Below are 14464 nucleotides of genomic sequence, written 5' to 3' on the forward strand. Positions count from 1 at the left end.
TCTGTGTGTCTGTGTCAGAGATTCCCTGAGTTGGGACTACCCTCTGACACTTCTTAACAGGAGAGAAGCCATGTTCATAGCTAACAAATAATATATTAGCCAACCCTGCTGAGTACCAATAGAGCACCAGTGCTGACCGCTGCCCTGGGACTAACTTGCTTTGCTCACACAAATAGGGGCTGCTTATTGAAGAGGGATGCCAGCCAGCTTGGCTTGTGTAAAAGATTGATGGTAAGGAATAATCTCTAAAGAGCCATCTCACTGTTGGGAACTAATGAGTTGTTAACATTTCAAACATAACAAGAGATGGAGAGGCCAAGAGTTGAAGAAACTGAAACTCAGTTTCTGAAAGTGAGTGTCTTTCATATATCGGATGCTTTATATAACAAATTTATCTCACTCAGCCTTGATGACAACAAAACACAGTAAATACTATGATTGCACCCACTTTACAGATGTAAATATGAAAGGTCTAAGCTGATTAGTGAATTGTCCAAGGTAAGGGGGGTTTTGAGCCTTTGCTAATCTTACTCCACAACCCGTTGTCCATTTACACAATGCTGCCCCTTATATTTTATACATACTGTGGAGAGAACCGAGTTTCAAAGATGGCCAGTGCAGGTGCACTGAGCTCTTAATGACATAATTATCAATAAAATATGGATCCGGCTCCCATAGCCCAGTGGTTTCGGTGCCAGCCACATGCACCAAACATGTTGGGTTTGAGCTCAGCCTGGGCCTGCTAACCAACAATGACAGCTGCAACGAGAAAATAGCTGGGCATTGTAGGGGGCATCTGCAGTCCAGCTACTTGGGAGGCTGAAGCAAAAGAATCGCTTAAACCCAAGAGTTTGAGATTGCTGTGAGCTGTGATGCCACAGCACTCTACCCAGGGTGACAAAGTGAGACTATCTCTAAATAAATAAATAAACAAACAAATAAATAAAATAAAATATAGACCCACAGAAACACAGCTAGAATACAAAGATGCCTGATTTACAAATCCCGGATGAAAACAAGGAGAGTTTTAATTTAGAGAAGACTATAGTCCTCAGATGATTTAAGAATTGTCACATAAAGAAGAGGTAAAGGTAATGTTTATTGTCCCAAGAGAAGATAGATAAGTAGGAGTTTGGGTAGTCAATTTTCTTTCCAGATCAACTTGAAGGACTTTGAAATAAATAAGTAAACAAACAAATGTGCGTGTACATGAATATTAAGCTCCCTTGGCTGACATGTGTACTGTTGTGTTCTCGGTGTATGTAAGAGTGCTAGGCACAGAGTGAATATTTGTAAAAAATAAGTGTGAAACAAATAGAATTTTCTCCAACAAAGAAAAATACTTGACATGCCAGGTATTGAGCTTCTTGTGAATGGAGGGGGGTTTTGTTTGTTGGTGTGTTACGGATATAAAAGTATAAGTTTATTTTATATTAGAGAGAGGGGAAATAGTGGTGGGAAGAGACAAGAAAGAAAGAGAGAAGAGAGAAGATGGGCGGAAACAGTGACAAACGGAGCAAGGGAACAGTATGGCATCCCCCCCAAAAGAAAGGAAGCAAGCCTGATGAAGGAATAGAGTTTAAAGAGACTGAAGTCCTGAGCTTGTGCTCGTCTTTGGTGGAAAGTTATATAATAACTGAACAAACTGTACTGAGTGCTCTCTAGCTTCCACCCCAAAACTTCACCCTCAGTATTTTGTCCACAGTCTTATTGTTATTACCATGTACCAAGGGTGACATAGGTGTTAAGTGGTAGGACTTGGATTTAAAACCCAGTCTCTCATTAACTTTATGCACCATGGCCTGGCTACCTCAGACAATCAACACATCCCTTTCCAGTAATGACATCCTGTATCAGTGATTGTTAACTGGTGTGCCACAAGATCTTACATGGGCCCCCCTCCAATTTTTGAAGATAATTAAATTATTTTTGAAATAAGTTCAAAGCACAGTAAAGATATTCTTTTCTTTTTCACTCTTTTTGGATCGACATAATTTAAGGGTGCCACGGAAGTTTCACCATAGGTTCAAGTGCATGGTGAGATAAAAAAGGCTAGAAAACAGTATCCTATATCCTTTGTTTCTAATCTAATCTCTGAATTGAAGGTTAATGCCATGAACACAGAAGATGTCCTTCCTAAACAAGTACCAGTTTTCACAGAAGTTGTCTAAAGCTGTCAGCATCATGGCATGTGCTTGTTCAAACTAACTTACTGTTGGCAAAACAAAGAACAAACTGTAAATGGCAGTTAACGCACTTTAGAATTCAACTTCATCTCTTACTTTTCCACACTAGACTATTATCTGTTGTTCCCTCTTTATAAAGTGCTACCTCCTTGCTTTCAAATATGTTCTATCACTATAGTGAAAGTACATTGGTTCATCTATCTGCCCCTCCATCCATCCACTCACCCATCCATCCATGCACCATTTATCCACACAACCATCCATCCATCCATGCATCCATCCATCCATCCATCCATCCATCCATCCACCTACCCACCCATTCATCCACCCATCCACCCACCAACCCATCCATCCATTCATCAACCCACCCACCCATCCACCAACCCACCCATTCACGCACCCATCCATCCATCCATAGCCCCACCCACAAACCCATCCACCCACCCATTCATCCCCCTACCCACTCATCCATCCATTCACCCATCCATTCATCTATCCATCCATCCACCCACCCACCCACCCTCCATTCATCCATCCATCCTCCCATCCAGCCACCCATCCATCAGTCCATCTATCCACCCACCCTTCCATCAATCCATGCATCTACCTACCCATCCACCCATCCACCCATCCATCCATCCACCTACCCACTCATCCATCTACCAAGCACATGTCAGGAAGGTGGTTATTTCAGGCAATAATGCCCTGCCCTTACCATCTTATAGTCTCACAAAAAGGAACACATAAGTACACCTATCTAATTACTACCCGGCATGCAGGACACAGCTCAAGTTCTGTTATCTTCCCCGAACCTGCCCCTGAGTGTGCTGAACCCTCCTCATCTCCTTTGTCTTCATTCTTGCAGCCCTATGGCCCATATCACAATCAGTGTACAAGGAAGCCTCATTGTAGATGGTGATGGGTTCCAAAGTCAGTGTGAAGGTACAGAATAGACAACATTGCCCTTGTAAATCCCTTAGGAGGAGGGCAACACATTGGAGACTGACCCTTTTCTCCCAAAAAACCCATCCCAGCAAGTTTGTTTCCCATGCTGGAGATGGATTGCTATTTCTTTGATCAAAGTGCCAGAGAAGATGCCAGCTTAGTTTAGAGCTAAGCTGTAGGAAAATGCAATCACCTTACAATCATGCTGAAATGCTTATAAGTGTAAAAGGAATGGAAGAGCCAAGACTGAGAACACAGAACAGGTGTGTCCCTTCAAACTGTCACACTGGGGCCTATGATCATTGAGTGAAGAGTGCAAACCCCTGTCTGAGCCGTCTACATTATTTTCTCTCCTTCGCATGAATGCACATTAAAGAAGACTCCACTGGCCTCCCTTGTAGTGTCATTTAACTTGCAAACGGACAACTAACCCAGGAATTCCTGGAGCACATGAACGGTGTCCAGCAACCCACAGTAACTCCCTTGTTGACCAAGATCATCCTGTCAATTCCTTGGTGTACAAGATCCTCCATGATGTGGCTCCTGTCTCCTGCTACAATGCCATTCCTATTTCTTCTACACTCTCACTCCACTTAACTATTTCTAGTTTCTACCAATTAGACGCTTTACCTCACACCTCCTGCCTCTGCTTAGAGTGCCTTACACGCTCTGCAGCAATACTCATGCCAAATGTTTCCTCTGCAGTGACAGGTTGACTGCATCAACGCCCCTATTCTTCATTCCTTCATGGATCCCTGCCCTTTGCTATGTGAACTTTAGCTGCCCTCCTGCTCTGACTCTGAGCTTGGCCATGGGACTTGCTTTGCTGGTCAGATGTCAGCAAATGGCACACAGCAAAGGCATGAAAAACGCTTGTGCTATTGGGCTTGTCTCACTGATTAGCGGAAACTTCTAGAAGAATGTTCCTGAGCAAGTTTGCTGGAGAAGGAGACACAGATGGTGCCACGTTAATGTGCCCTGGTCGTCCCAGCCAAGCCAATCCTAGATCAGCCAATTGCAAGCAACCCCAGATGAACGAGCCTCCAGACACTCTCTGCTGTTACATAGCCAACCCAATTCTCCACAGAGTTGCCTGGGGACCCCACAGTTGACAGCAAATGTATGCGCAAGCCCAGCTGACCCCAGGCCAGATCAGCTGTATCCCACAGACACATGTTGTTTGCTGCTAGAGTTTTATTATCGTTTAGTGCATGGTATTACAGTAGTGATGGATAATTAATACATCTTTAAAGACTCCTCTGACCCTCTAAAGTAAATTCAACCAGCCCTCATTGGAGTAAACTCTGAATGTGAGTTTGTGATGGCCTGTTCCTCCATCACAAAACTTAACATGGACACACTTTACTATAGTAAACACTTGGTAACGAGTAGGTAATATGATTATTTGTTTTTAAGTATGGCACTCCTTCTCTGAATGTGAGTTTGTGATGGCCTGTTCCTCCATCACAAAACTTAACATGGACACACTTTACTATAGTAAACACTTGGTAACGAGTAGGTAATATGATTATTTGTTTTTAAGTATGGCACTCCTTCTCCATCAAACCTTCCTGAGAACGGGGAACATCCTTGGGAGAGAGGTAGCATACATAATCAAAACAGTCTGGGCACATTTGGGTTGGAATCACAACCCAGGAAGTGACAAACTTTCTGTGCCCAAGTGCCTTGACCTGTAACACGTAGACAGCAGTAGCAAGTCTGCAACTGTCTTTAGGTGACCCCACGAGGAAATCTGTATTAAGTAGCCAGCTCTGTGCCCAATACATCAAAGGACTCTATAGATATTATTTGATTGAGTGAGTTAATGAACTGACACTTGAATTCTTAGAATGAGTGCACCACACTAGAGTGTCCTTTATCCCATTACCAATTCCTAACATCACACTAGCTGCCCAGAGCATTCCTTAGCTTCCAATTCAATTCATGACTATAGACGCTGATGTTTCAATTTACCGAACCCAACTGTGTAACAATAAAAAAAAGTACCTCAGAGGATCATCCTTGCCACTTAATGTCAGCACGGTCATTAAATGCAGTTTATTTAATCTTTCATTTAAAACAAAAGTTGTAGTTTAGTGCTTAGATGTCTGCTCTTCCTGCAGCGCTTCTGGGAAATACAGATGTGGGGCTTGTGCTAACTGCCCGCTCTTGGCAGGCCAAGTGCCCTCGCTCATGGGTTACTCATGGGTTACGCTCATGGATTACCCTTAAAGTGCACTATTAAGAAAAATGCACTTACCTCTCCAGGGACAGGTGGCCCTCTTCCACAGTCACTGCAAGAGCAAAAGGCAGAGTAAAAAAGAGGCGCCGATGGCAGCCTGGTTAACACGAGTGATGCTCGTGCCATGACCTGACCCCAGGAATAAATGTGGGGGTCAGCTCACCTGTGTCTCATACAGCCCTCTTCTGCACAGCCTCATGCATTGGGCTTGGGCCTCCTGGAGGGCTGGAGCCCCACGTTTAGCTCTTAATTCTCTTCTTTCTTTCTTCCTCCTCCCACCTTTTATTAAAATTTGAAACAGTCTCACTCTCTTGCCCAGGCTAGCATGCTGTGGTGTCCTAGCCCACAGCAACCTCAAACTCTTGGGCTTATGAGAGCCTCTTGCCTCAGCCTCCCAAGTAGCCTGGACTACAGGTGTGTGCTACAGCGCCTGGCTAGTTTTTCTATCTTTTTAGTAGAGATGGGGTCTTGCTTTGTTCGGGCTAGTCTCAAACTCCTGAGCTCAAGCATTAATCTCTCATTTCCATCAAAGGACACCACCCATAGAATATGGCTACTTGATGTTTCTTCAAAATAACCTTGAACATGATTGAGCTCTTACGGGCGTGCTGAGCACTTTTTAACCCTTTCTGGGCATCTTCTCATCATCCTCGCCATAGTTCTATGAGGTCCGTGTTATTATTAGCCTCACTTTATAGGCAAAGCAAAACAAAGCTGAGTGAGTAACATGCCCGAAATTAAATAGCCAGTAATTAAGGGAGCAGGGTCTACAAAGCCCAGTTCATTACAAAAGACTCAGTAAATTGCTCTATGCTGTTTGACAGACCTCCTTCCTTTCAGAGAGATGATTTGAGGCCTGAATTCATGTTTACAAGGATCACACTTAGTCTTCTTCCATGAAGAGGTAACCATATTGCTAAGATATACTTTTAATAGCCTTGTCCTCCTATATAGAATTTTCTTTCAAGGCAAAGCTCCGGATGACTTGTAGCAGTGATTCTCAAAGTGTGGTTCCTCGACCAACTGCATAAACAGCCCCTGGAACTTGTTAGAAGGCAAATTTCTGGCTCCACCGCAGACCCACTGAACCAGAAACTTCCGAGGATGGGGCCTAGCAATCCCTGTTCTAACAAATCCTCTAGGTAACTCTAATGTGTGGTGAAGTTTGAGAACCCCTGAGTGAGAATAATTTAGCCATGACATTGCCCACAGCAGTTAAATGAACAATCACAGATCGCACTAGCTCTCTGGGCGCATCATCTGCTGGTGCTGATGGCCACAGTAAAACAAATGTTAGCACAGCACCACGTTGCGTCCCCTGTCTCACTAGAGTGAACATCAGCTGGGGTGTTTAAAATGTCAACGAGATCAGCCTGTGGTGGAAACAGGGAGGGGTGACGCATGTTCCTTTAAACAGCAGAGGGAGCGCAGAAAGAACACAGAAATATGGCTTCCAGGGATGCTTCATGCCGGAAGGACCAGGGGCTCCAGGGGAGAGTGTCTTCAATTAATTACTTTAAGGCGGATCACAGAGGTCTGAGGGGACTCCCAGGTCAAGTTCACACCTCCTCCCTCCCTCCTCCCTTCCCCATTCTACACCAACTGTGTTGACAATACACAGGCTTTGCAGGAAACACAAAGGCTCACTGCTGCTCAGAGACTTTCTATTTTTTCCCTCTTGGCCAGATTCCCAGTGATCCAGTGCACCACTCTCAGGGGAAGTGGGCTGGCCCTGGAGTGATAAGGGCCCAGTGTGCAGAGTTGTCATTTCACGGGCAAACTGCCACGGCCTCTGAGAATGAGCAATGATGGATGTCCAAGGCCACGGAGAAACAGTAGCGTGTTGTCACCTGGGAGGTGATGTGGACAGGGAGGTTACGGGGAATACGGGCTCTGGCCACATGTGGGGCCCTGGGCTTTTCCTTACCTTCCCGTCGGGTCTTGGGAATAGCGGCTGGCTGCCTCTGGAAGGCCTGGAGGCTCACGACAGGGGGCTTCGCAGGCTTTGGGGGAGGAGGACCCAGGGACTTGACAGAAGGCAGTGGCTTCGTTCTGGGGAGGTGGTGATGCCGGACATCTGGCTGTTTCTCTGAGCACAGAAAGTAAAACAATGGACATTATGATTATTTCCATTTCTGAGCTTGTCGGGGGAAATGGCCTGGTTTTCTGCCTCTCTCTCCTCCACCCTATTCTCTGACCAGCAGCCGTGAGCCCTGAGCAATACACAGACACAGCTAGTCACCAGGCTGCCACCCTGGTGACAGCAAGACATTGGTCACTCCCCTCTGCCATGTCTTCCCCACCTGGCCACACCTGTGCGTCTAGATTCTTTCCTTGTTATCCTGTAACATCCTGCTTCCCTGACCTTAAGCTCAAACACTTTTCATGCATTTCATTGGCTTTTTACTTTGCTTTAAAAGGCGCCCATGTACCAAAGATTTTGTTTATGCCATTCTTGGTTTTGAAATGCTATTCCCTGTCTTGTCAAACTTTAATTCATTCTTTTATTTATTTAATTCATTTATTTAATTAATTCTGTGCTCTAAAGGCACCTCCTCTAGAAAGTTTTATTTTATCTGTATCAGAAATCAAGGCCAGAATTAACCGCTCCCTGTTTCTATCCCTGTAAGCACCTTGCTAATAGCACTACCTCGGTGCTATGGCATATTGGAGACATTGGGCTAATCTTCTCATTACACATGGGTTCCCATGGGCAGGAACTATGTCCTATTGGTCTCCCAGCACCAAGCCCAGGCCTACTTCAGAGGAGAAGGACTAAGACTACTGACTGGGAGGATTCCTCAAGCACCAGTGATGTGCAAGTTAACAGGGGGCCAGAACGAGGAGTGAGAATTGACTTCTGATTTCCAAGGCTCATAGCCTGGGACTGGCTTTAAGACCAGCTGGGTAGTATCCAGGCACCTGTGAATTTTGTGTCCTGGAATTTTCTAGGAGAATTCTGAGTTTACATATTTTATTCTTTTACACTCATAAATTCAACTGCAGCAGAAATTCCAATATTATGTATGAAAATTATATCTGCCTCTTCCACTGAAAATAGCATAAAATCTTAAATAATCCAAGTGCCTTGAGATTTTTTTTTGGCTTACATAACATGGTAGTTGGCTACACGGGCCATCCCTGCTAAACTATGGAAGTGCACCAGGACTTCGCATGTAGCTTTGAGAACTTCCCCTGTAAACCCCTCTACAAGTTGGGAGAGGGAAGGAAAGCTTTCTTCCTACCCTATTTCCTCTCCCAGCAGGGAATTATATCTCCAGAAGCTCAGGCAGAGCCAAAGTGCCTCTCTTCTTAGGCTTTAATCATAAGTTACAATGTCAGAAAGGTTAGTGTTTATCAAATTAGAACGAAGACATAGTGAAAATTAACATCACTTATTAACTGGGCTCCTGACTTTTACCAGGCTTTGTGTTGAGCCGTTTATATGGGTTACCTCATTTCATGTAAGACAACAGAGGTGTGACGGGAGTGTAGTAACTACTCTAGATCAAGTAATCAAGGAGGTCAGCTCAGAGCAGGTGACACTTGAGCACAGCCCTTGATGAAGTGATGCCGCGAAACACCAAAGACCTGGTGGGAGGTTGCCCCAGGCAGAGGGATTGACAAGGGCAGACACCTGGGGTAGAGGCAGCATGGTCTAAGGAAAAGCAAGAGAGTGACGGAGGAGAGGGCAAATGGGTAAGGAGTAAATTGATCGGAGCAGAACAATGTGATCTGATTTGGGATTTAGAAGGAGGAAAATACAGTACAAGAGGGGAAGAGTATGAGACTGGGGGGCTGATGCCATGGAGATGATACTGGTGGTGTGGATACGGGCAGAGGGAGGCCTTCAGAACATACTTTGGTGGTAGAACCAGGAGCTTGCTCAAGAATCCAATGCAGAGAAGGAGGAGGGAAAAACTAGAGCCTGCCTCCTAGGTTTTTGGCCTGAGAAATAGTTGTGCTACATCCTGAGACAGAAGATTAGCAATAGATTGAAAATTGCTTTTGGTGTATAAGACAGCAGACTAGCCTCTAAGAAGTTTAATATATGTGTGTGTCCCAAGTTCATCCAACTTGTCAGAAGTAGAGCTAGGATTCCAATGCAAGTTCGGTCAAACTATCTCACAATGTAATTCTGGGAGATTAAGCACTTTACTTAAATCTGAGGTTACAATGCAGCAGATAGCCTCCCTAGAATATTCATACTGAATTTTGGAGCAACAATGCCCAGTTCATGTACATGGATGACTGCCCCAAGTGAACAGGCTCTAAATTAGAAAACCAGAAAGTTTTCTAATTGAACTTACCTGGGGCCTGGCTGGCAAGCTCACGCTCGTAGATAGGCTGGCACAGGCCTCCTGCCAGGCTTCTCTTGGGCCTGGGATTTTTCTGGCTCTGCCTCCCATGTGGAGAGAGTAGAATAGAGGGATCTTCAGAGGCAGTGAGTGACTTTCTCTGGGCCAGCAAGTGCCTCTGGGAAGGAAGAGTCTGGGCTCCTTTGACTTCCACCTTGACCCTTAACTCCTTGGCAGTAAGTCCCAGGCCTTTTTGCCTTTCCACACGGAGGGCCTCACTTTCACAAGTGGCCCGGAGAAGGGTCGATGACATTGCACCTCTCTGAGATGAGACCTTCTCCCAGTTCTGGAGCTTCTCTCTAAAGCTACTGGCCACCGTTACTGTCTCCTCATTGGGTAACTCAGCGTCTGATGGATCCATGTCTAACAACAGAGAAGCCTTCTGTGAATCAACTGCAGAACTCACGGCAGAATTTCCCAGAGCTCCTGGAGAATTAGAACATTTCTGAATTCCACTCATCTGGGCCAGCTTCATTTTCTGGGGTCTAAGAGGCTGGGACTCGCCACTGGAACATGGTGGAAGCTGCCCTTGGTTGGGTGCCAGCGGTTTCCTGTTAGCCAGAATCTGGGTTGACTGTGGGCTCCCAAGGTCGCCTTTTTGAGAAAAACCGGCTGGGAATTTAATAGATCCTGGAAGAGGTGGAGCATCAAGATTTTGAAATTTGGCTCGAAGTTCCTCGAAGTTTCTTACCCCTTTCTAAAGCATAAAAGAAAACAATATTGTCTCATTATTCCAGGAAAAAAGCCAGCATGATTAACTGACTTCACTGCTAACGTCATACAATTATTAATACTTAGCCTACTGGGTAATATTAACCAGTAGCGCTATTATCTACATGAGAGGGAATGAAAACGATTATGTTCTCTTTAAAACACTTGAGGTGTGTTTAATTTTTTCATAGCCTATAAAGAGCAGATAATACTTTTAGATGATACTCACAACTGCAGAAAAACCCCGGACGCAAATTTCTGATGGTTCCCCATTCCATAAAAGTAAGTTCCAAGCTGCATCATACAGCATTCAAGCTTTTTTGTAATGTGGTCCTGACTAGTTCCAAAGCTGGTGGAGTTATGATCTTCAGACGTAGCCCAGCACAATTACTCATAACCCCAAAAGGACTGTTTAGGACTGTCTAGAAATCTTGTAATCCCCACCACCTCCACTTTGCTTTCTGTTCCTGCCTCACAAAATGCATTCCCATCAGGGTGGGTCCTGTGGCTCTAAGGAGTAGAGCCCCATATGCCGGAGGTGGTAGGTTCAAACCCAGCCCCGGCCAAAACTGCAAAAAACAAACAAACAAAAAAAAATGCATTCCCATCTACTCGTCCACTGCTTTCTTGCAGGTCCATGCCCACCTCTCCATCAAAATTTCCCCTGCAATGACAGGGGTGGCAAACTTCTTCCCAGACTCCTTGACGCTTCCAAAGCTCTTTGTACCTTGGCTGTCGAACTTAACACTATGGAGTAAAGAATAAACTTTGGAGCTAGACAGGCTTGTGTTCAAATGCTGACTCTGCCCTTGAACCTCTATAGCAGCACAATTTCATGATCGCAGAGACCGGGAAACACCCCATGTGCCCACCGATACATGAGTGGGTTAATGAAATGTGGTACTACTCAGCCATGAAGAAAAATGGGGAACTCGTATCTTCTGTGACAATCTGGATGGAACTGGAGATGATTCTTCTAAGTGAGACATCACAGGACTGGAGAAACAAAGACCTGTACTGAAGACCAGGTTGGAACTGACCCGCCAACACTTAAGTGAACATATGGATGTAAATCTCAGTGAAAATGAAGCTGGAGGGAGGGAGGCGGGCTTGGGCAAATTCACACCTCATGGGCTTGGTGCAGGCTGTCTGGGTGGGGGGCATGCTTGTAACCTTGACTCAGTATGTGCAGAAAACAAATTATGTAAACAAAACGTATGTGCCCCCAACATCTTAAAAGAAAAGAAAGAAAAGAAGAAGAAAACGAATTCTGACTCTGCTCTTTACTACCTAGGTAAATATTTTGGGAAATGTAATTTTCCCTGTAAGACCTACCATAAAAATAAGTTGTTAAGTGGTGGAAGGATCAGGGTTACCATATGTAAAGTACCCAGGACAGTGCCCGACACACAATAGGTTACTCGTGATAAATGAAACCTCTTTATAAGGGGCAAGATGATCCTCTTGTATTCTTAACTCCCTTTAAGAGATTATGTTCTTCTCTCTAAATTCTGCTGAAATCCATCATGAAAAGCATGGTAGTGATGGCTGCCCAGCCCTTGGGGCAGAGGAAGAGCGTGGCTGGGATTATACAGGACGTCAGCTGCCAAGGGGTCCCAGCCAGGTAGATACAAGGTTTACTCTCCCGTCCCAGGCTTTCCCACCCTCCCTCTTTCTCCCACCAGACCTCATTTATTTTCATGAGTGCATCTTCTCACTTTTTGCCTTCACAAGAGGTAGAAGGTCATTTATTGGAACCATTTCAAAAAGTAAGAGCCACTCTCTTCTCCCAGTCATCTTCAAGGTTTTTAATTCCACATACACAGACCATCTCCATGGCAGTGACTTTTGATTTTGCCACCTGGGTCAACACTGGATGATCTTTTCTCACTGTGTTTACAGTTGACTCACACCTGCCTTCCAAAGATTCAGGGAGGGAGGGGAGTCCGACAAGAAGCATGAAGCTGGTGTCTGGGACCTCGCCTGCCCTCTCTCTTCTCTCTCATTGCTCCCTCTCACACACCCTCCCACATGCAAGGCTCTCTACACAAATTGCCCAGGGCTTATTCCTTATACTCCAACCAGAAAACAAGGGAATTCAATTACACTTTTCTCCTCTGCAGCAGAAAAAGCCCTGACTGGGCATGGAATCGGGGGATGTGAATGTAAAGCTCAACTTACACATTTTCTAGTTATATTTTGGGGACAATTCCCTTCACTCCTCTTGGCCTGTTTTCCTCACTGTAAAATGGGACTTACATTTCTAACAACCATTCAAAATTATTATAAGGATCAAATGAGGTCACAGATGTGTACCACTTACACTGTGGAGAAATACACATAGGGTGAAATATACTATCTTAACCGTTTTTAATGCTACAGTTTAACAGTGTTAAGTAGATTCACATTGCTCTGAACTGATCTCCTGCACTCATCTTGCAAAACCAAAACTCTATGCCCGTTGAACAGCAACTCCACATTCTGCCCCCACATTCTTTTTTATGTTTCTATGAATTTGACTCTCGATACCTCATCTGAGTAGAATCAGACAGTATTTGTTCTTTGTGCCTGGCTTATTTTACTTAGCACAATGGTCTCAAGGTTTAGCCATGTTGTAGTATGTTTTAGAATTTCCTTCCTTGTTTTTTTTTTTTTTTTTTGAGACAGAGCCTCAAGCTTTCACCCTGGGTAGAGTGCCCTGGCATCACAGCTCACAGCAACCTCCAACTCCTGGGCTTAGGTGATTCTCTTGCCTCAGCCTCCCAAGTAGCTGGGATTACAGGCGCCCACCACAAGACCCGGCTATTTTTTGGTTGTAGTTGTCATTGTTATTCGGCAGGCCCGGGCTGGATTTGAACCTGCTACCTCTGGTGTATGTGGCTGGCACCTTAGCCACTTGAGCTACAGGTGCTGAGCCAAGAATTCCCTTCCTTTTTAAGGCTGAGTAATATTTATTGTATGTATATAACACATTCTATTTATCCATTCACCCATCAGTGGACTCGGGGCTGCTTCCATCATTTAGCTGTCATAAAAGATGCTTCTGTGAATACAGATGTAAAAATATCCTTTCAGATCCTGCTTTCAATTCTTTGGGGGTATGTTCCAAAATGTGAAATTACAGGATCACATGGTAATTCAATTTTTAATTATTATTATATATTTATTTTTATTAATAATAAATCATAGCTGTGTACATTAATGTGATCATGGGGCACCATACATTGGTTTTATAAACAGTTTGACACATTTTCATCACACTGGTTAACATAGCCTTCCTGGCATTTTCTTAGTTATTGTGTTAAGACAATTATATTCTACATTTACTAAGTTTCACATGTACCCTTGTAAGATGTAATCCCACCTATCACCTTCCCTCCACCCATTCTCCCTCTCCTCCCTCTCCCCTTCCCCATATTCTTAGGTTATAACTGGGTTATAGCTTTCATATGAAAGCCAAAAATTAGTTTCATAGTAGGGCTGAGTACACTGGATACTTTTTCTTCCATTCTTGAGATACTTTACTGAGAAGAATATGTTCCAGCTTCAACCATGTAAACACGAAAGAGGTAAAGTCTCCATCTTTCTTTTTTTTTTTTTTTGTAGAGACAGAATCTCACTTTACTGCCCTTGGTAGAGTGCCATGGCGTCACATGGCTCACAGCAACCTCCACCTCTTGGGCTTACGTGATTCTCTTGCCTCAGCCTCCCGAGCAGCTGGGACTACAGGCGCCCACGACAACGCCCGGCTAAAAGTCTCCATCTTTCTTTAAGGCTGCATAATATTTCATGGTGTACATATACCACAATTTATTAATCCATTCGTGGATTGATGGGCACTTGGGCTTTTTCCATGACTTAGCAATTGTGAATTGGGCTGCAATAAACATTCTGGTGCAAATATCTTTGTTATCATGTGATTTTTGGTCCTCTGAGTATATACCTAGTAGAGGAATTATAGGATTGAATGGCAGGTCTATTTTTAGATCTCTAAGTGTTCTCCAAACATCTTTCCAAAAGGA

The 14464-nt window shown here is 44.4% G+C and overlaps 1 protein-coding gene across 1 annotated transcript in view; it reads right to left on the reverse strand.

Moving 5' to 3' along the window:
- Positions 1-14464, reverse strand: part of FYB2 (FYN binding protein 2) — a 131636-nt gene that overhangs the window by 77321 nt on the left and 39851 nt on the right. Inside the window, exons 2-4 of the mRNA XM_053575563.1 lie at positions 9684-10428; positions 7301-7462; positions 5392-5425 (exon numbers count right to left, since the gene is read on the reverse strand). Coding sequence (XP_053431538.1) covers positions 5392-5425; positions 7301-7462; positions 9684-10428 — 941 coding nt within the window. The remainder of the gene's footprint in view (positions 1-5391; positions 5426-7300; positions 7463-9683; positions 10429-14464) is intronic.

The sequence above is a fragment of the Nycticebus coucang genome, chromosome 22 (assembly GCF_027406575.1).
Source record: "Nycticebus coucang isolate mNycCou1 chromosome 22, mNycCou1.pri, whole genome shotgun sequence".
In the NCBI taxonomy this organism is placed as follows: domain Eukaryota; kingdom Metazoa; phylum Chordata; class Mammalia; order Primates; family Lorisidae; genus Nycticebus; species Nycticebus coucang.